The 20,038-nt window shown below is 41.6% G+C and overlaps 1 protein-coding gene across 2 annotated transcripts in view; it reads left to right on the top strand.

Moving 5' to 3' along the window:
* NRK (Nik related kinase) overlaps positions 1 to 20,038 on the top strand; it is a 107,038-nt gene that overhangs the window by 51,332 nt on the left and 35,668 nt on the right. For both annotated transcript variants that reach the window (XM_057425168.1, XM_057425167.1), the window contains exons 7-16: positions 1,968 to 2,098; positions 5,075 to 5,129; positions 7,293 to 7,371; positions 8,047 to 8,222; positions 9,542 to 9,614; positions 10,045 to 10,240; positions 11,083 to 11,220; positions 11,952 to 12,110; positions 14,815 to 14,967; positions 19,119 to 19,250. In XM_057425168.1, coding sequence (XP_057281151.1) covers positions 1,968 to 2,098; positions 5,075 to 5,129; positions 7,293 to 7,371; positions 8,047 to 8,222; positions 9,542 to 9,614; positions 10,045 to 10,240; positions 11,083 to 11,220; positions 11,952 to 12,110; positions 14,815 to 14,967; positions 19,119 to 19,250 — 1,292 coding nt within the window. The remainder of the gene's footprint in view (positions 1 to 1,967; positions 2,099 to 5,074; positions 5,130 to 7,292; positions 7,372 to 8,046; positions 8,223 to 9,541; positions 9,615 to 10,044; positions 10,241 to 11,082; positions 11,221 to 11,951; positions 12,111 to 14,814; positions 14,968 to 19,118; positions 19,251 to 20,038) is intronic.

The raw sequence follows: 20,038 nt of genomic DNA, 5'->3' as shown, positions 1-20,038 counted from the left end.
TTTTTCATCTTGTTTCAGAAAGAACCTCAGTAACATAAGAGCAACAAATATGTAGGGTAGCATTAGTGCTTGTATTTATAAGGTGTCTGTCATGTAGAAAGAACTGCAAATGTGACATGCTTTGCAAGGATGTCACTCTCGCTCTGTGGGGAGTACAGCTACTTTGGGCAGTCAAACATATAACCTGTCTAGTAAGTCACAGTACCATCAGGCCTTCACAGCATATCCAGGTGTGCAGAGACTTCCAGAATAAAAGTTAGGGGAATAATTTATGCTAATCCATTTCTCTAAGGGAAGTGGTCTTAGAGGTTTTCATAAATTGACAATAGATGAGATTACTCATATGTGAGCGCTACCACTGAGGAGTAGCTCTTACTAATAGTAATCTTTCAAAAATGTTAGTGAGTTTGCTCACTTCCTTTTCCAGCTGTGTGACATGTCAGTGTGGACAACTTCTGACAAGATTAAACTCAAGTACATGTCTCTTTTGAGGAGGGGATGTCTTTGATGTTTTGGGAAAACATCACAGAGAATGAGTGGCAGTGATTTAAAGGAGTAGTCTCAAGGACAGCAGTTCTCTCATTTGGGATGATCTTCATGTTTCCTCTCTCTTTAATTAGAAGAATTCACTGTAGAGCCTGTGGGTGGGGGTAGGATGTTTGGCTGGAGCAAGAAAAAATGATTACTTTAAATCTCATTATGGTTTAACCTTATGATGAAATTCTGGCTTCACTGAAGTCAAAGGGAGTTTTGCTGCTGTATTAAATGAAGGCAGGATTTTGCTAGTAGTCTCTAAAAGATATGTAGTAGTTTTCAACTGTTCCCTCTTAAAACTGAGAAGATGGGGCTTGGAGGTTTGTGCGTGTTTGGTCTTTTATAGTAACTAGTCCTACCATTCTTCACATGATTGACAGGAAAGTTAGAGCTTTCTGTCTCTGGGTAGAGATGAAACAGATTTACTAAGTACAACAATAAAGAAAAAAAAAAAGAAAAAAGGTTGTTTTCAGAGAGATTTAGCTTGTGTGTGTTAAAGAAGCTAGAAACCCAAGAGGTCCTCAGCCCAGTTCTCCTCCAGTGTAATTATGCACACTTCCTATCGGAAACAGAGTGCATGATAATTCCAAAGGTCAGCTCTGACTGTTGGAGCAGGTTTGCTAAACAGGCACATTAAATTATAGTAGTACAAATGGCTGTGGTTTGCAGATGATCTGCAGTGAGGTGAGAAAATCTCCTTGATGATAACCATAGGGCTGTCTCCTTTCAGTCCTTTCTTTTGTCTGTTATTTTGTCTTCTGTGAATAGCATTCAGGTTCTATGCCCAGTGGATCCAATTAGTGTATCTTGGAGGTTTATTCAAAGAAAAGTACAATCATGTAATTATTGGTTGCATGGGCCTTTCTGCAAATTGAACAAAACCATTTTGCTATACAATCCTGTTGAACATAACACCCTTTGCAGCACAAAGAGCACCACAGAATTCTCATTATGAGTCTAAGAATAAACTATAGTATACTCTCCAGCTTGTTCTAAAGTAGCATATGATTGTAGGGACAGAGTTATTCCAAACACCTCAAAATGAAGTGATACGATATTTTTTTCCAGCTTTCACAAATAGCCGTACTAAACACCTACAAATTTGCCTTGTCCATAGATACTACTTTTCAAATATTAGTTAAAGATCTCGAGTCCTACTCAATGTGTTGTTTAGATTAAACATAAATTATTCTGTGATGTCTTCCTAGAGTAATTCATGTGTGCTGTAACCTGCTTGGCAAATCTAGCATGCTCTTTATTTGGGGGGCAATTAAATTTCGACTATTGGACAAGGTGTACTGAGGAACTCAGATTTGTTATGTGTTGTGGCCTAAAGGTTTGGTATTCTGAGTAGTATGACAGTAACCAAGCAAATACTTTGCCAAATGGATACAACTGTGCATTAATTTCTTTACTTCTGTTTGGCTTCTCAGTGGATTTTGGTGTAAGTGCTCAACTGGACAGGACTATTGGGAGAAGAAACACGTTTATTGGCACACCGTACTGGATGGCGCCTGAGGTCATTGCTTGCGAGGAGAACCCAGACTCTACATATGATTACAGAGTAAGTATTGCAACTCCACATGAAGCAGCAAAATGTGCAGCTTAATCCTAAAATGCTGCTCAACTACTGCATCTGAAAAGTTCCAACTTCCCTCCTTTTAAACCACAATAATATAACTGGAGAAACAGAAATATGTGGATGGTGGCTCTTCTTAAGAGTGGAGTTTCATTATGTTTTTTTTTGTGATTTTTTTTTTTTTTTAATACATGAAATACACTTTTATGAATTGTGAAAAAAAAATCAACAAAACAAAACCTGACATATGGACGTTGCAGGTCAGGATAGAAAAGAATGGAAGAGGTAAATTTGGGTGGAATACTTGAACTAGTGTAATGCTAATATGACAAGTTACTGCTGTCCTCTGATAGAGCTGTTTGCACTCAGCTGCAAAACCTGATTTAATTGGCAATAATTAGTATCACTTCACTCATTTATGTGCATGTGCCTGCAAGATGTTCCCCATTCCAGAATGATTTTGGGTTATTCACGGGATGGTAGAGGTAAGAAAGCACAGAATTTCTTGTATGTTGGTTTATGCCCATAGTCTCTTGTCCTTTCAGTGAGCACCACTCAGAAGTTTGGCTTGGTAATCTTCACTCTCCTTCTGTTAGGAAATTGTACTGATGTATGAGATTCCCCTGAGCCTCCCCTTCTCCAGACTTAACAGTTACATCTCTCTCAGCCCAGAGCCTTCCAACTCCAATGCCTTAAACACCTCTGTGGCCCTTTGCTGCACCCACTCTAGTATGTCCATGACTTCCTTTTACTGGGGCCCGAAAACAGCTATCAAGCACCTTTCCCTGGCTCTCTTCCTATATCAAAACATGCTGATGCTGTTTCAGAGAGACTTGTTCTTTGTCCTCTGGCGTGTTTCCAGCAGTGTTATCATTTGTCTGTCTACACTTATGAAGGATGTTTTTCTAGTGATGACCTTCTGAGCAGCCAACTTCTGAGGGACACTCTGGTCATTCTCTTGGTTCAAGTACTGTCATGGTTGTCACTTTGCACCTCTCATTCTAATTGTGCCTTTATTAGAATAACCCATTATTGTTTCCATTTTCTAGTGATTCAGAGGTTGCGATTCTCCCTTGCTAGGACCTTCTGTGCTGCACTGGCAGGATGAGGTCGTGTTGTGCAAATGTCCGTCATGAATAAAGAATGTTCTTGGATTTTATTTTTCATACCATGTAAATCTTCAGTAAATTAATCTCTTGTCTTCATTCCCTGTCCCCAGTTGATTTCCTTTTCAGAACATATACTTTTCAGATGATACAAGCATTAGGAATGTGCACCCCTAATTCTTGAGGATTCTTTGCTTTCAGTAATAATCAGAGTTCATCCACATGCATTTATGTTTGGTTCTGAATAGATTCTGCAGATAGTAGTTTAAAACTGATCAGTGGAAGTTTTTGGCAGCACTTACGCAGGCAGTGCTATGACTGAGAAGATGGCACGGGGCCGGTCTTTTGTATAGAGATTTATAGCTGATATGATAAGTAGCAGGAAGCCACTCTGTAACTTCTAGCTGGTCAAAAAAAAAAAACAAAAGGATTATAAGATGAGTAAGAATATATATGCATAAATACATATTTACACACTGACTTTTATATGAGCGTTGCTGTCAACTTCCCTTTCACTTTTCTACCTCCCATGCTTTGAAACTCCAAACCAAAATTCTTTGTAGCCTGATTGTTTCTCCCATTGTCTCCAGAACCTGTGGTAATAGCCTGCAAAGACTTTTCTGGTTTTCATTTATCTACTTAATAACGAGTCAAGATCATGAAGCCATTAAATTCCTACCAGTTTTGTTGTTGAATCCCTCCACAAACCATGATGTGAACTGGTTTTCAGCTTGCATAGAACAGTTCAGAGCAGCTGGACTGAGAAGACTCTGTTGATAAAAGTCATATTTAGAGTGCCAGGCTGGGTATGAACTGCTATTCATGTAATGATATATATGCTTCTAATCTTTGAAGGTTTGTCTTAGAATCATAGAATCATAGAATAGTTAGGGTTGGAAAGGACCTTAAGATCATCTAGTTCCAACCCCCCTGCCATGGGTAGGGACACCTCACCCTAAACCATCTCACCCAAGGCTTCATCCAACCTGGTCTTGAACACTCCCAGGGATGGAGCATTCACAGCCTCCCTGGGTTATGCTGCTCCCTTTGTAAAAGAGAGTTTTGGAGAAGCCCTGCAAGGTGGTTTGGTCACGTGCCTCTCATTTGACTACATTTAGACACAAAAAAATAGTGGAATAATGCACATGATCAATCAAGTGGAAACCTGTGAAGCTTTTGCAGTCACTGGTGGGGTTTCCGATTTACCTTCCATGGTCAAAACCTGGCCCTCAGCATCCAGGCAAGCTGGTAAATGGAACTCCACTCTAAGTAACTGAGCTGAACATACACGTGCAACATGGCTGCAAGATGTGCTCTCCTTTCATGTGCCCAAAACACGTAATTAGAGACTTGATAGACAGACAAAGTCAGACCCGAAGGCCTGACTATAATTTCTGTTTCATCAGCGTAAAACTCCACAGTGACTGCTCTGAAATAAGCATTAAACCAAGAATTTGGTTTTGGCCAGAACAGGGTGGTGAGGCACTGCTGAGTCTCACTGCATCATGAAAACAGTCAGAAAGATTTAAGACTTACATTTAAATGGTGCCTGTTATGGTCTGGCTCTTGTTTCTTGAATGCAGAAGGTCTGGCTGCTTAAATGATGAATCACCTGTTCAGAGTTGCATGGGAACTGGGAAGCTTCTGGCTACTAGCATGTTTCCTAAAAGCTCAGGAGGGAACGGGAGGGTGTAGAATGTATGTCACTCCAACTGAAATGACCTGAACTAGGAGAAATCTAGGGAAACTGTAAAAAACACACAAAACCCAAACCAAATCAAAACTAAAGAAAATTTAAAAAAAATAAAAGCTTGAATGCTGCAAGTTGCAACGTGCAATGTTTCTTTTCCTGCAGAGTGACCTGTGGTCTCTGGGAATCACAGCTATTGAAATGGCCGAAGGAGCTCCTCGTAAGTGACTTGGTATAACGGAGGGGATGTCTGTGTTTTGTGAATGTGTTCTGTGATATCCTTGGCTAATGCACAGATGTAGAAAATTCTGGTTCTGGCTGTACTTGTAAAAATTACCCGTTACTTTTTTTCTTTTGGATTCTTTTGCTTTTCTTTTAGTCCCTTTGCATCTAAGTTAATCCCTTGCCTTCATTTCCTAGGGAAACAAAATCTTTTTATTGCTAGCATCAGTTTGTTGACCACTGCCTGTAGGTGCAGCTAAGCAGAAGTGGTTGACACATTAGCAGAAAAAATTGACAAGAGTAGCTTTGGGTTAGCACACCTAAAAATATGGCAGTGGTAGAAGCCAGGCTTTAGGTTATATTTTTTATGCTGGGACTGACTTGATCCTCACCAGTTTGGAGAGGAATACTGTATTTGCTCACATAATGGCTACAATCCACAACCACATTTTCAACCTGACGGCAAACTGACATAGTTTTACAGCCTGCCCTCGCCTGCCGGCTGCAACCCTCACTCCTCCAGTTAGCCACTTGCAGGCGTTGGGCAGAGATGGGTGGCTGCAGGGTGCATGTAAAGACCTTGTGCAGTTTTGTTTCCACAGAGGACCATTTGCTTTGCCCCAGCGCCCACAAAGCAGATGTGATGTGATATGATGGGGGGGATACGGTCACTGCGGAGAGCACAGGAGATGAAATTGATTATACTCTGGCCTGAGCTTGAGAGCACATAGGCTGTTTCTAAAAACACATTTGGCTGTTCTCCTGCCAGACTTGTTTTGCAGCAGTGCTCAGGAGCCAGCTGGAGTTCAGGAGCGCTTTCAGACACTGTGCTGCAGCCTAGCTGAAGCTTGGTTCCAAGACATGGTCTGTGGGAGTTTTCTTTGAGACCCTTTGTGGCTTTGCACGCCAATTCTTCTTGCCACGGTATTTGATGTTTTCACTAGTTTTGGCAGGGAAATTCTGTGGATTATATTCTGTGGCATTGTCTTGTTTTCTGTAGTACAACAGTGTTTGGGACCTATAGATGGAAACCAGACTTCTTCTCCCCCCCCATCCCCACTGTATCACATGCTATTGAAAATAAAAAGAAAACAGTCAAAACCAGAACCAAGACGTGAGAAATGACAGCAGATGAGTGCAGGCAGAGAAGTTAATAGAAGGCAGTGAAGGCTTTACCATCCGCAGTCTTCTCACTTTTACTATTTCTGCAGTGCTGTAAGCCCATTCCTGTTAAGAGAATCACTGCCAGACACCTTGATATTGTAAGAAATTAGCCTCCATATCATCCTGTTAGTTGTCATTCAGGGGCTCTGTGTCATGAAGGAAGATCTCTGACCCTTGGGATTCCTCTGTAACAGATGGCACACACTCATAATTCCATACAAAACTCCTGGGATAGATGAGATGTGACAGTATTTACTTTCTGCAGAGTTCTTTCTAACTTCTTTCCCCAACAGTAATGCTAAAAAGAAGTACATTGGGTTGAGAGAAACCAGCATCTGAATGCATGAGCAGAATCTGTTTCAAATTGTCTAATAATGGTGCTCACACTCCTGAAACACAGAATAGATGGAATCTGTGCTTTGTCATTACGCTCTGTGCCAGTGATGCATTTTGAACTCCCCAATTCACATAAGGTTTTCTTCATCCTTCGTTTTCTCTTATGTGTTTTCTCCTATGTAGCTAAGAGTTTGGTTAAAATTTAGCTTGTCATTTATCTGAACCATAAGCCAGACATAATAAAATAGAAAAGTGTTTCAATCCCAACTTCTATTTATTTGAAAACACATTTTGGTGTATTGGAAAGGTAAGGATTTTTTTATGTCCTTCTGAAGCCTTATATATAAAAACTGTGAAGAAAATTGTACTTGAGGAACAAGGCCATGCAGCCTTTCTTTCAAATCTCTTTTAACTGGCAGTAACAGCATACTGTTGTGAAAGATTTCTGTGTACTCAGAGACTTTATTTCTTGGCTGTAGTGTGAATTTTGTTGACTTAATGCTGAGGTTCTGCAGCAGATGCTGTGCTGGTGGAAGTAGGATTGCTTGTGGAGGACTCTTCCCCTCTCGATGGGAGAACCAGGCTGCATCAGCGTGGTCAGGCTGTGGGAGGGACACGGTGGGGACATGTACCCTTCAAGAGCTTGTGGTTTCCTTTGCAGCCCTGTGTGACATGCACCCCATGAGAGCGCTCTTCCTCATCCCACGGAACCCGCCCCCAAAGTTGAAATCCAGAAAATGGTAAAAAGATGTGTAAAAAAACTGTGCGTTCGCTGCATTGGGCTTAGAAGGATTTTGAGCTCTCTTGTCCAGAAACAGTGATCTTGTTAAATCCTGCAGTGATCTGTGAGGTCTTTCCTAGGGTGTTTCTAGTGCTGGGTCAGGCCACTGGTGCAGGATGTAGTTTGCCTTTGGGAAGCAACACCTTTCTTTTGGGCTTGGCCTAAACTGCAGAAGTCACTGCAGTTGCTAAAGTTTGGTGTGGGTGGCTGGAACTGCACTGTAGGCAAGGGTTAGGTGGGCTGCTTGGGGTCAGAGCTTTGTCAGAATGCTGCATGGACGCTGTGGGGCTAATGGCAGTCACTGTAGCCTAGGAGTATTAGTTTGTCTTTTAAATGAAGTACATAATTTTTTACCGTATCAAAAGGGTAAGGGTGGTTTTGAAAGAGTCATGCTGGCCAGGTTGTGGTTTTGTTGATCCAGATGTAAATTCAGGGTAACTCCACTGAGTAGGTGGTCAGGATGGAGCTCCCTATCGCTCACCCTCAGCACTGTGGTGGTCTCAGGGGGCATTGTGGTGGCAAACCGTCTCTCACAGTTCCAGTGTAAAAGGAAACCTTGCAAAGTTAGTGCTTTCCATCACTCAGGGTAGTGCTTGGCACCCTAGTTGAAAAGGATTATTGTTTTCCTTCTCAGGTCGAAGAAATTCCTAAACTTTGTTGAAAGCTGCCTTGTAAAGAATTATTTGCATCGTCCATCCACGGAGACCTTGCTAAAGCATTCTTTCATCCGAGACATGCAGAATGAACGGCAAGTGCGCATCATGCTGAAAGACCACCTGGACAGGACCAGGAAGAAAAAAGGAGAAAAGGGTAATGGCAAAAACAAAAGGCACTGTAGAGAGTAGATCCTCTTCCAGTTTTGGCAGCAGAGTACAAGGCAGATACAACTGAAATACTAGAACCTGGAAAACAGTGACTAAGTTGTCCTTGATAGCAATGCAGCCATTTTGAAGATCACTGACAAAGTCTGGGTCCTTAATGCTGTTTAAGTGCTGAAATCTTTGGAGTCTGACTCTGACTTCACAGAGAGCAACCCTAACACTAATGTGATTGATGAGTCTGAGTGAAGTCTAGGTCCTTACTTTCTTGAGTATCTAAGTAATACTCAGTAAGCGTTCCTTAGTCTGTTAACTCATCTGTCTGTCCCTGATCCATTTAATTCACCTGTTGCATCTTCATATACTTTTAACTTGTGAGTTCTTTGGGGATGGAAGTGCTCTTTAAGCATTTTTGCAATGGAGTGTGCGAAAGAAACTTCAAGAAGGTCTCCAAGCTTCAGAAAAACATGAATGAGCATAATAAATGATCTGCATCACAGGGTGGCTGGAGAAAAAGAGAATCTGAGTTTGTTCCCAATGCTGGCCTTGCTCTTCAGAGTAAAACCTGAAGAAACAGTGTTGGAGTAGGGATAATACTTGTGTAAATATATGTGCGCAGCAGACTAAGGGCTGTGCAAGGTGGAGAGAGCACCATAGCCTGTTGACAACTAAATTACCCTACCCTCTTTCCCCTCTTCTTCTTCTGTATGTTTTATAATGGCAGGGCTGTGAAGATCAGTGACTGTGAGGGCAAACTGGGCAATCACTGTACAGTTAGAAAGTGACTTCTGAACTGCTGTGCTAAAACTGGCATTAATTTATTATCCCTGTTTCTGTTTTTTTAATCATTCACTTTAATACAAAGGAAACCTGGATTTACTGAAGGCGTCAGCTTAGCCATACAAGAGGTATACAATAGCACAGCAGGGCAATTCAAGTCTTTTATGTCCTATCTAAATTTCTTTCAAAGGAACCCTTCCGCTGGTGTTGTTGTGGGAGTTGGATTTCTCTGTGGGTTTAGCCTAATTTATTTCAGATGACGGAAATAGGTTAGTTTTGCAAAACCAAACCAATCATTCAAGGGAAAAGGTGGGAGTGTGTAAAGGAGCTGTCCTAAAATATGATCTGAACTAGATTTTGAATTATGTATGTGGATACGTTGCCTTCCTTCAGCCTCCCAGTGCAACCTTTGTTTTCTTCTTGAATTCCTGCTGAGCTACACGAAGTGCAGGTTGAGTGCTCAGAAACCAAGATCATATCTTACCTAATAGTATCCTCCACTGGGGTTTGTTTATTCTGCTCTTTTTTTAGAAGAAACGGACTATGATTACAGTGGAAGTGAGGAGGAAGATGATGAGATGAATGAAGATGAAGGAGAACCAAGGTTAATTTTATTACTGGAATAGAAAATTTGACTGCCCAAGCTGTTCTCATTAAAAGCAATCCTCCTCAGCCAGAATGGCTTCCTTAACTTATTCTGTATCCCTTATCTCTTGTTAGCATGAACTAACAAGCTAACCTCTGTTAGCTTGAGTTGTTTTGTACCTATCAAATATAACTGCTGAGTATAAGATGTCTGTAATATGCTCCTTCTAAGTTCCTCTGCAATAGGGAGGAAACTCTCAAATGAAGGACTCGGTAATCAGCGTCAGGCTATTCTTTAGCACAGTAAATGCAGATGCATAGTCAACATGCTGGAGATATATTGGAACATCTTAATTTGCTAACACAGGACATCAAGCAATTCCCAATGCACCTTGTGTTCTCTCTTTAATGTTCTGTTTAGTCACGTAGAAACCTCCCCTTTGTTTCAGCTCCATCGTTAACCTCCCAGGGGAGTCAACTCTCCGCCGTGAATTTCTGAGGTTGCAGCAGGAGAACAAAAACCGTTCTGATCCTCATCACCAGCAGCAGCAGCTGAAGGACCAGGAGAAATACAAGAAGCAGCTGCTGACAGAGCGGCAGAAACGGATCGAGCAGCAGAAAGAGCAGAGGAGGAGGCTGGAGGATGTAGGGACTGACTTGTATGGTTGTTTCATGTCTCATCACAACAAATGTGTCTGTAGAGAGTAGCTTTGAAAGGCAAGAAGGCTGTGTTAAACTGTCATTACAACCTGGGTTGTAGTCTTTTGCCTTGGGAGAACTGTGTCACTTTTGAACGCAATGATTTTGAACAGTCTCTGTCCTTTTCCTGGTGCCAATCTGCCCTGAGCTTTGGGAGCATATGGGGAAAGGCACTTTGCTTGAGTTTGGTGGTGGAAGCTCAGGTGGATGGGATGAGAGATCCCAATTTCTTTCTCATATGTATTGCCCAGTCCAGAGTTTGTCTGATCCAGAGTCTTGGCCCCACTTCTGTCTAAGATGTTGCAAGACAGTTGCTGCCTTTTAAACACTCTGGTGTTGGAGGCATTACTAAATCACCAACCTGTCCCTTCTTATCAGTATCTGACAAAATTCAAGCATTGTGCAAACACTTGAGCTGGCATTTATGAAGCATAGTGCTGCTGCAGCAAAACGGGGGGACTCTGGAAAAGCCCTTCTTTCTCAAAATGGTGGGAAGACATTTGGCCTTAGATAAGCTGCCAGCCATCACAGAGATCTTGCATGCCTGCCTAAATGAATGGCGTATCTGCCCTGGAAGGCCAAAATGGGAAAAGGTTTCACTTCAAGTTTGACAGTCAGTGTGGTGGAGCTTGTGGCTGGCTGCTTCTGCTACACAGTGTATTGGGTATCCCATATCAATGACTGCATAGCAGGAAATTAGCCTTGTGATTGATGAACACTGGCATGACTAATTGGTGAGTATGAAAGTAAAGTAAAATAAACAGTGTTGTTCCCTGGCTCTATTTCAGCATCAGAGGCGAGAGCAGGAGCTACGAAGGCAGCAGGAATGTGAGCAGAGGTGGCCAGAGGCTAAGGCTATTCAGAGGAAAGAAGAGAGGTGTAAAGAAGACATATTAGATGGACAGAGGAAATTAGAAAAGAAGCAGGTATGAAAAGTGTTTAGCAACAGAGATTCATAGCTTCCTTTTCCTGTACCAATGGGTTTTTTGGTTCTCTGAGGGTGTTCCCATCCTCTGAGTCACAGACCAGAGAGGGCCTTTTACTGCCTTTTTTTCTCAAATTCAACCTTCTTTCAGGTTAACTGGTTACTGAGTCATCCTTATCTACAGCAATGACACTGCCTCTCCCACTTCTGACCCTGCAGTTTTGCTGTGCTGAAATGGTGTGTGTTCCTTTCAGTCTGATTTAAAATATATTTACCCTGAAGGCTTCCAGCATCAGCTCAACCTAAGCTTAGATCTCCAGTTTCTGTTCCTTTTGTAACCAGGACTGTTTATTTTTCACAAATGAAAATGGAGCAGAGGTTAATTTTAATGCTGAAGTCATTGGTCTGGCACCTTGGCCACAATATTATTCTACTGTTCCAGCAGCAAAGTGATCTGTAATCAGACAGAAGTATGGAGTTTTGATTCAGATCCTCCTTTAGGAAAAGTGAAAAGAAAAAATATGGGTTTTTTTCTGATGTGGTGTCTCTGAAGCCAAATACAGAGCAATTGTGGTCACTTTATGCTTCCTTTTCTTCAGGGTTGTAGCTCTTCTGTTAGCTCTGCTGCAATTGTGTTTGCTTTGTTCTTTGAAAAGCCAGTATTTCCAGCAGTCAATTTGGTTGTCCTCCAAGCCATTGCTCTCACTGAGGTTCATCACTCTTTGCTTTCAGAAGGTTGAAGATGTGCAGCACAACAGGAAGGTGCATCGAACTCTTCCCAAAGATCAGACACAGCTGCTGTCTCTCCAGCATGACTACAAGCAGAAGAAGGAGCCTTCCGAGAGCTCAAATTCAGCAGTGCATCCTCCATCAAGCAGCGCAAGCAAAGAGGTAGCAGCTTGGTCAATATGGCATTCAGATGCTTTGGAGTTTATGATGCTTTGGTAATGCTGAAGCATAGAACAGATTGATCTTTAAACCCAAATCTGGAGCTTGACCTCTGTTGTACTATATACCAGAAGCTAGCATAAAGCTTCTGGTATCCATTAATGTAAGAGGGTAAGAGAAAGGAAAGGTTGCACTTAACGTTTGCTTGAATTCAGAGAAGGGTTTGATTGGTGAATCTTCTGGTCAACCAGGTGTAATTCCCTTGTCTTCCAAAGAGAAATGAATTAAGGTAATAGCAACTGAGGTTTAATGGGTGTCTTTTCCTGATGTCGGTAAAGGCAAAAGATTTAAGGTTCACAGAATTGACCCAGGCACAGAATGGTGTCATGCTTCCGGAGCACATATCACTGTGGCCCAATGTCAGGCTGTGATGAACATTTTGTTACTGAAATTTGAAGGAGCTGCTCTTGAAATCAGTATTTGTTTGATGGCAGAGGACTGGGTCTTACTCCATCTGAGGACTAAATTGGGTGTGGACAGAGAAGAAAGCTGCTTTTGCTAAATGCACAACATCAAAGTCAATAGAAATGCTTTGCCTTTGCTACGCTTCTCAGCGGGTGGAGAGAAAATGTAACTTAGTTGAGTCAATTTAACTTTCTTTTCTGCTTCATTGTAGTTAAAAGTCAAAAGAATTGCGTAATTCTGTTTTTGGTGTGTATTCTGTAAGTGACCCTTTGTAGCAGAATGAAGTATATTCTGGAATTTAGTGTGCAGTCACTGTTAACTTTTAATTTGGTGGTGAAATTAAATATCGCTAGTTGCAGATAAGGTGCCGCCTGCCTTTTAGGTTCACAGCATGAGGCTTTTGTCATGATGACTACCACAATATAATCTAGTTTTAAGGGCAAATTATTTTACAATATTACGTATTTAATCTCAGAACTTCTTGAAAGTCAGAGGTCCTTACCACTGAAATCACAATTAGTGGTACAGGGTTGCATTTTCTGGTTGAAGTTTGAAACTTCAGAATTATGTCAGCAGTAATAATTGTTCATAATGATGTAAAAATGCTTTAAAGAGTTGTCTGTTTTTAACAATGAATTTGTTCTTGTTGATACTGACTTTTCCCAAGTTTCTTAGCCAAAGAGATGTTAGATTATCTGTTGGGAGACATCTACACAGGAATAGAGGTAGCCTGCTCAAGAGTGAGTTTGTTTGTGTATTTTTTTTTAGGGCTCAGTGGTGTTTGCAGGACCAATTGTTGATACACAAAAACTCTCCAGAATTATTGTTGCACTGAGGCATTAAAAAACAAACAAACAAAAATAGATCCCTCCAAAGCCTCAAATTTAATGTTTGGGGCCGCAGACCATTTCTTGAGTGCTCTGTGTCTTTGCCATTGCACTCACCCTGTCGCAGGCAGTCGGGAGCTTTCTCCTGCTGTGTGCAGGTGTGAGCTCACCCTGTGCTGTATCTGGTCCCACCAGTACCAGAGTTAATGAGGGGAGAGGCAAGGACTCCTAGCTTGGGCTTGACACTGCACTTAGCTCAGTGCCTGGACAGGGGCTGGCATCAGTTCTAGGAGCCCAAATTGTCAGCTGCATGAGTTTGCATCTGGAGCATAATATATTGCATTCAAGGACCCTTTGGGCACAGAGGTGGTAGGTGAATTATCATAGCTAGCTTTTACATTTTCTTTCTTGCTTAAGGTAAAATTTGCCTTTCATTATTATAAGTTGCAAGTAATGAAACTCTGGCCTCAAGAGTATTATACCAATCAAGTTCACTGGGGCTGGAGTTTTATGGTATTTGGCTGTGGTTGCTTGTTTTAATAAGGGTTTTTTTCTGTGGTTTTTTTTTTTTTTAATTATTATTTTGGTTTTTAATGATTTTTTTTTTCTTCCCCAATTGAGATCCTTGAGGCTGAGTGGAATAGTTTTCCATTTCCTCAGCAGTTTCCTAGGCTGTGTTAAGAATATGCTTACCTACCTGTCACCGGCACAAACATCCAGATATAGTGAGATACCATTCAGAATGCCCACCCAAATACAGATAACTGGGGGGGGAATGGCATTAATCTTTACTGTGTAGCGTGTAGAGCTGTTTCTTGGCTGCTGAATCAGAGGATATGCTAAAGATATACACTAGAGAATGAGTCATGTTGAAAGTGGAAAGATTAGTGGAGTCAAAACTATAGGATAAAGATTTTTGTAATGAGCCATGCCCTCAGGAACTAAAAGGAACTTTATTCCTTCTAGATCCTGTTGTTCAGTCTTTTCCACAGTCTAAGTAACATACCAAAAGGCAGTGTTAAAAGTATTTAAAGTAGAAAAGAACATGCAGTAATGTCAATGTTGTGGAAGGGGTAATAAATGCATGGCAAAACAGGCTGTGTGTTGTCAAAGATAAGTAAGTACAGACAGATGATTCCTCCCAGCTAAAATTCCAACCTGCAGCCAGGAGGATGGCCTAGAACACAGCAGATGGCAGCTTGGGGCCCTTTGCCTTGCTGCAGTTTGGAAACTTGATGGAAAAGGAAGGGTTGCAGATGGAGATGCAGTCATGGTTCATATTGTGCCAGGGCTGATCTCTCCCCAGTGGGGGAGGTCCATCAGAGATGATGTGCACTGTGCTGCTGATGGAGAACATCCAGGCTGCGACGCCTGAGGCTCAGTGTATAACATGCTGCTGCTTTTCTCCTTCTCAGGCCGAGGACCGAAGAAAGCTAAGTGACAGCATCCAGCCTTCCCTCCAGTGGTCAGCAGTGCTGGGGCATGAAGCCACGCCACACACCAGGATGGGCTCCGGCAGCAGCTCTAGCCCTTGCACCCCTGCGCCGCAGAGAGCCGTGTTAGTACAGGTATGGTACTGCTGCCCCGGATGGGCAGGAGAAAGCGTGGGTGCAGAACAGCACGTCTGAAACCTGATTCCCTTCTCTCCTGGCACAAATGACTGAGGCCTGTGCAAATCAGCTCAGAGGTTTCTTAGTGCCACCATGTGCTGATGAGTTCTATGTGGAATTGTACTTAAGACACTGCAGAACAGGATTAGGTAACAGTTATCTTTAAATACTTGATGCCTGATTACTGATTCCATGGCATTACTCTGAAATGTGTCACAGAAAGCCTAAATGACTGTGCTGTTGCAACCCCTCGATAGTCTACTACCTTTTTGAGCAATCTTTTCCAATGTTTCACCACCCTCATTGCAAAAAATCTCTTCCTTATCTCTAGTCTTTATCTACCCTCTTTTAGTTTAAAATCATCACCCCTTGTCCTGTCACTACAGGTCCTATTAATAGGTGCAGTTAGCATATTTAAGTCAAAGCCTCGCTGTGCCTTTCCTGCTCAGATTGCTTTTTGGTGATGATGCAAAAATCACCATAGACAGCTGCTGGGAGAGAAAAGGCCATTCCACCTGATAGCTTTTACCTGGGAAAATATTTGTGTATCTTTTCACATCCTTTTTTTCCAGGGCCTGTTTGTCATTTCAAGTCAGGAGTATTGTAACTGCGCTGAGTTGGTGGCCTGGCTTGTAGCATCAAATCACTGGAGAGCTGTTGCACGGTCAACAAGAAGGATGTTTGTATCTTAATCTTGGGTAGAGGCTGGCAGCTTTCTTGAGGCAAATATTTCAGCCCTGCAATAGTAGTGGGGGAGTCCATAGTTTATTGCAGGGCATTTGGGTTTCTGTAGGAGCACAGTGGCTGCAGAGAGAATAGTCTTGCCTGTTAAAATGATGCTCTTGGGAAGAAAGGAGCTGTGTTCTAGGCTGACTGCATCATCTAGGACAAATCACTGCATTACTTTTCACTTTGTCAGTGCTTCTCTTTTTGAGAGAAGCTGCCCAGCTGCCAAGGGAAGTGAAGAATGAAGCAATATTTACCAATCTCTTACATTCCTTGATGGAAACTCCACTATAAAAATTTTATGATGTTTAAAGTGATGGTGTTACTTAAGGATAATAGCAGCAAGTGATATATAGCTGTTACTGTGTGATTTCAGTCCCTGCTGGTAGCTGCCCTGATACCCACTCACAAGTCAGTGATAGAGACCGTGTGGACAGGCAGAAGTCAGTCTGTACTCTCACCTGCTGTGTTAGCGTGGAGACCAGATGAACTTAATGGCTAGTTTATAAATCCACTGAAGGATTGTGTTTTCTTTTGCTGGTTGGCAGCAGCTGTTGATGAGAATAGCGGTGTGTTTGGGTATGCTGCCTGCATTAACTGTATGAAGTGCTAAGAGAGTGAGTGATGGACCAGTTTGTCACCTGGAAATTGAAAGACTCACAGCAATACACTTGTGAAGTTCTATACATGTGTGTGCCATGTTGATTTAAAATAAAAATGAACTGCAGAGCTAAAATGCAAGCTGAATTCATCACAGATGTCTGTGATGAAGAACTTCCAGACAGGTTTGTCTGAGAGGGATCATCTGTCATCACTGCTCCACTCAGACAAAAATGACTTATTTTAAGTGATCATATTGCCCAAATATCTCTTAAAATGTTTTCACTGGAAATCTTAATGCAGCCCCTGAGGTAGAGGGTGCATGATTTCTCAGTGTCTTATATCCTATCTGTCTGGTAAGGGAAACGTGGCATATTACCCGATCACAGTGTACCATTTTCACTTGTGTTTGCTGCAGCACAGCAGCAGATCTGGCACTCTGTGGTGGTATGGTGTGAGCTGTTCTGGGCTACCTGCAGAATATCACACCTGACTTAGTGGAGGAATTTATCTCATATCTGAAATGAACTCCATTTTTTTATTGACTCCATGGCTTTCCTGTAGGATTTGCTAGCTAGATCTCTGTTGTCTGGAGTAATGTGGCTGAAACAGAACAAGAAAGCTAACAATATTAGAAAAACTAGCTGTGCCTATCAATGTGTCATGGATTGACCCAGTATCCCAGAGCAGATCTACTCATAAGTTTAAGATGCTGTTTTGGAACAACAGTTGCACTTACATACCCCCTGTATGTAGGCTCAGTTCAAATAAAGATTCAGTGCAAATTTGTAACTTAGACATCCTCCAAAAAGCAGTGCAGTCTTTTTAAAACTTCTTGCACCTAAATCTTTTTGAACTAACTCTAGTGATCAGTCTTTTGTACTGTATCACCTTGTGTTATAATTTCAGGGAGCAAAGGCTCCTTTTCCTTAGCCCTGTTAGGTGTGCCTTTATGATTTTATGACGGTAGTCTGCTAGTTGTTTCTGTACATGAGAGAAGCTGCTGTTCTCTCAGTATTACTTATAATAAAAACAATTAAAGGCTCAAGGCTCAGTAGTTTAGAATCAGTGTTAGGGTTTGGGTGTTTTTTAACACACAGCTCCTCTCTTCACCACCCCACCCCCAATTATTTTATCTGTAAAACTTAAGGGCAGTATGAAACATTATGGTTTTGAGGGTTATCTGAGATGGTTTTTGCTTGCTGTGGAATTGCAAAGACTTGTAGTTCTTACAGTAATCATCCCAAAAGCAGATGTCGCTTCTTGGCTTCACATGGAACCAGTGTACTGGTCTCTCTCTGCCCAAATAGGGTATGTGGGTACTCTCCAGAGTTGGAATTCACAGACTCTTATATCATGATTCAACAAAGCTCATCCATGCTTTTAAGCACAAACAGTTTTTTGGTAGTCTGCAGGACTCAAAAGCTGGAATTTAGCAAGAAATGTAAGTACCTTGTCGAAAAAGTGGGAAGGAAAAAAATCTTCCTATAATCTGATAATAATACACTTGCTGTAAAACCCGTTTCTATACCCACGATGAATTGTTTCAGGGGAACACTTTGCTGTTGAAATAATTCTGGTTAACTAAAAGCTATTATTAGTGATAATCATGTTGGACAAAAAAAGTAGCTTTGACAAAATAAAAGGACATGAATTATGAGATGTTATAACTGCTGAAAAAGCTCTTTTCTGTAAGGGGAGTCAAGACAGCATATTGTCCCCAAAAGGTAGAAAAAGCACCTGAATATTTAACTAGGTGAACTCAGGACTGTTTTTTGACAGTTGACTTTGCAGTGCTGGTCTGGGAGGTGGTGGTGGGATGTTTGAATGGATGTTTGGCATCTTAGATTGATTTTAGAGTTACTACCTGTCAATATTTAGGTGATTTTGAACATTGTTCCCATTAAGTAATTAGTTTTGTAGAGCCATAGGGAGTTCATAATAATATATTACTGAAAAGTTGTGTGCAATTCTCAGTTATTGTGTTTCAGTTTTTAAGACTGGAGAACTGGAGAATTTTATAGACTTGGGCTGATAAATCAATTTGAGTCATTCTTTGGTGGAACTGAACTGCATCTGCCTCTGATCTGAGCTGCAGGAACTCAGCTGGGACACAAGAGTTTGAACTTTGTCTCGGAAAGAAAATTGCTAGCCTCTTCCTTAGGCTTGCAAGTGGTGGGGATGGTGCTCTTGCCATGCATTTGAGAGGTGCTTCTCAGAGAGCTCCCTTGCATGGGAGGTCTAACAAGATAGAGCACAAAGTGGTGGAGCTTCAGGCATTTCTCTAATATTTGTTAATTTCTGTAACATCCAGTTGGTTCTGGCATAGGAATCCTTCAAGATGGGCCCAGCTCACACAGCTTTCCTGTGTGTTCCATCTCAGTCTTGTGTTCAAAGAATTTCTCATCTTGGGGAGGATCAGTACATTCAGTTGACATTTTTAGCTCTCTGCCTTTCTTCCCCTTTGGGAGATGCCAGTGTAATCGATCATTAGTGTGTAGAGTTTAAGGGATCTTTCCTTCCCTTTTGTTTGTTTTCCTTTTTCTTCCTTTAAATACAGAAAAAAAAAATCAAAGGACCAATGTTGAGTATTCTAGTTTTGGTTTTACGCTGCTTGTTCTCTTGGCACAAAGACTTTGTAAGGAAGTGGTCTGGTTTTTTTTTTTCTCACCTCCTCCCCTCACCCTCACTGTGGTTAGGGCGTTTGCTATCCTAACACTCCAATTTGATATCTTTGAAGATGCCTTTTAAACTCAGGCAATATGTATTTCATTTGTTTCAAGTGTGAAAATTTCCGGGCTAGTAAGGATGTGTACCACAGCAGTTCACTGTCAGATATGGTGACGACACCACTCAGCCCTGTACAGGATGATGTATTCTGGAGCATCAGTCAAAGTGAAGAACAGCCCCCAAAGGTATGTGAAACTCTGGGTGTTTGGTACTGTTGGTGGTTAATAGCACTCCACTCAGTTCCCCTGCGCTATGTAGGATCCATCCTTTGCACTTTATGAAACTCAATAAAAATCCCATTGCTTGTACATGAACTTAGTAATCTGGAAAGAGATGAATTCATAAGCAGGCCAATATTTTGAGTGCATGTATATAATATCAGCAGGATCTGCAAGTGCAGATACACTTCTTTTGTTAGACCATGTAAATATTTGTACCTGCCTGTGAAAAATCTGGCTTGTTGCAGAAAAGCTCCTTATTTTGTGTAGTTCAGGTGGCAGGGTATTTCTCTTTTTAACAGAACTGTTAAGAACAAGTACAAGCATATTTGTGCGGGGATATGTATGTGCATGTGTGTATGTATTCATTTTATTACTTTGCAGCTGGGGAATGTTTCTATGTGTCTCTTCCCCCAGCCCTTTGATAGCAACACTGGTAATCCACCACCTAGGGAAAGCTGCATTAAATGACTGCAGATGCTTTTCCTTGTCTGCTTTAAATATTGAGCAAGAATAATGCTGACTCTAAGGAAAGGTGCAAACCTCTTCCAGTCTGCACCCCGATAGATTGCACAGGCTTGGCGCAAATTAGAAGCACCTACTGCTGACTTGCAGCTTCCAGTGTTGATAACATGGAAGACTTCTCCACAGGTCCCACTGTAGCATTATTAATTTATGTTCGTTAGTCTTATTTTTGCACTGGTACAGAGTAAGCATTAGGTTTATTAACTGAGTGTAAAATATCAATAGCAACC

Source organism: Pezoporus wallicus, unplaced genomic scaffold (assembly GCF_028554395.1).
Source record: "Pezoporus wallicus isolate ANWC-B61680 ecotype Strahan unplaced genomic scaffold, APGP_CSIRO_Pwel_v1 scaffold_6445, whole genome shotgun sequence".
In the NCBI taxonomy this organism is placed as follows: domain Eukaryota; kingdom Metazoa; phylum Chordata; class Aves; order Psittaciformes; family Psittacidae; genus Pezoporus; species Pezoporus wallicus.
Note: the sequence above shows the minus strand (reverse complement) of the source record. Positions and strands in the feature narration are given on the sequence as shown.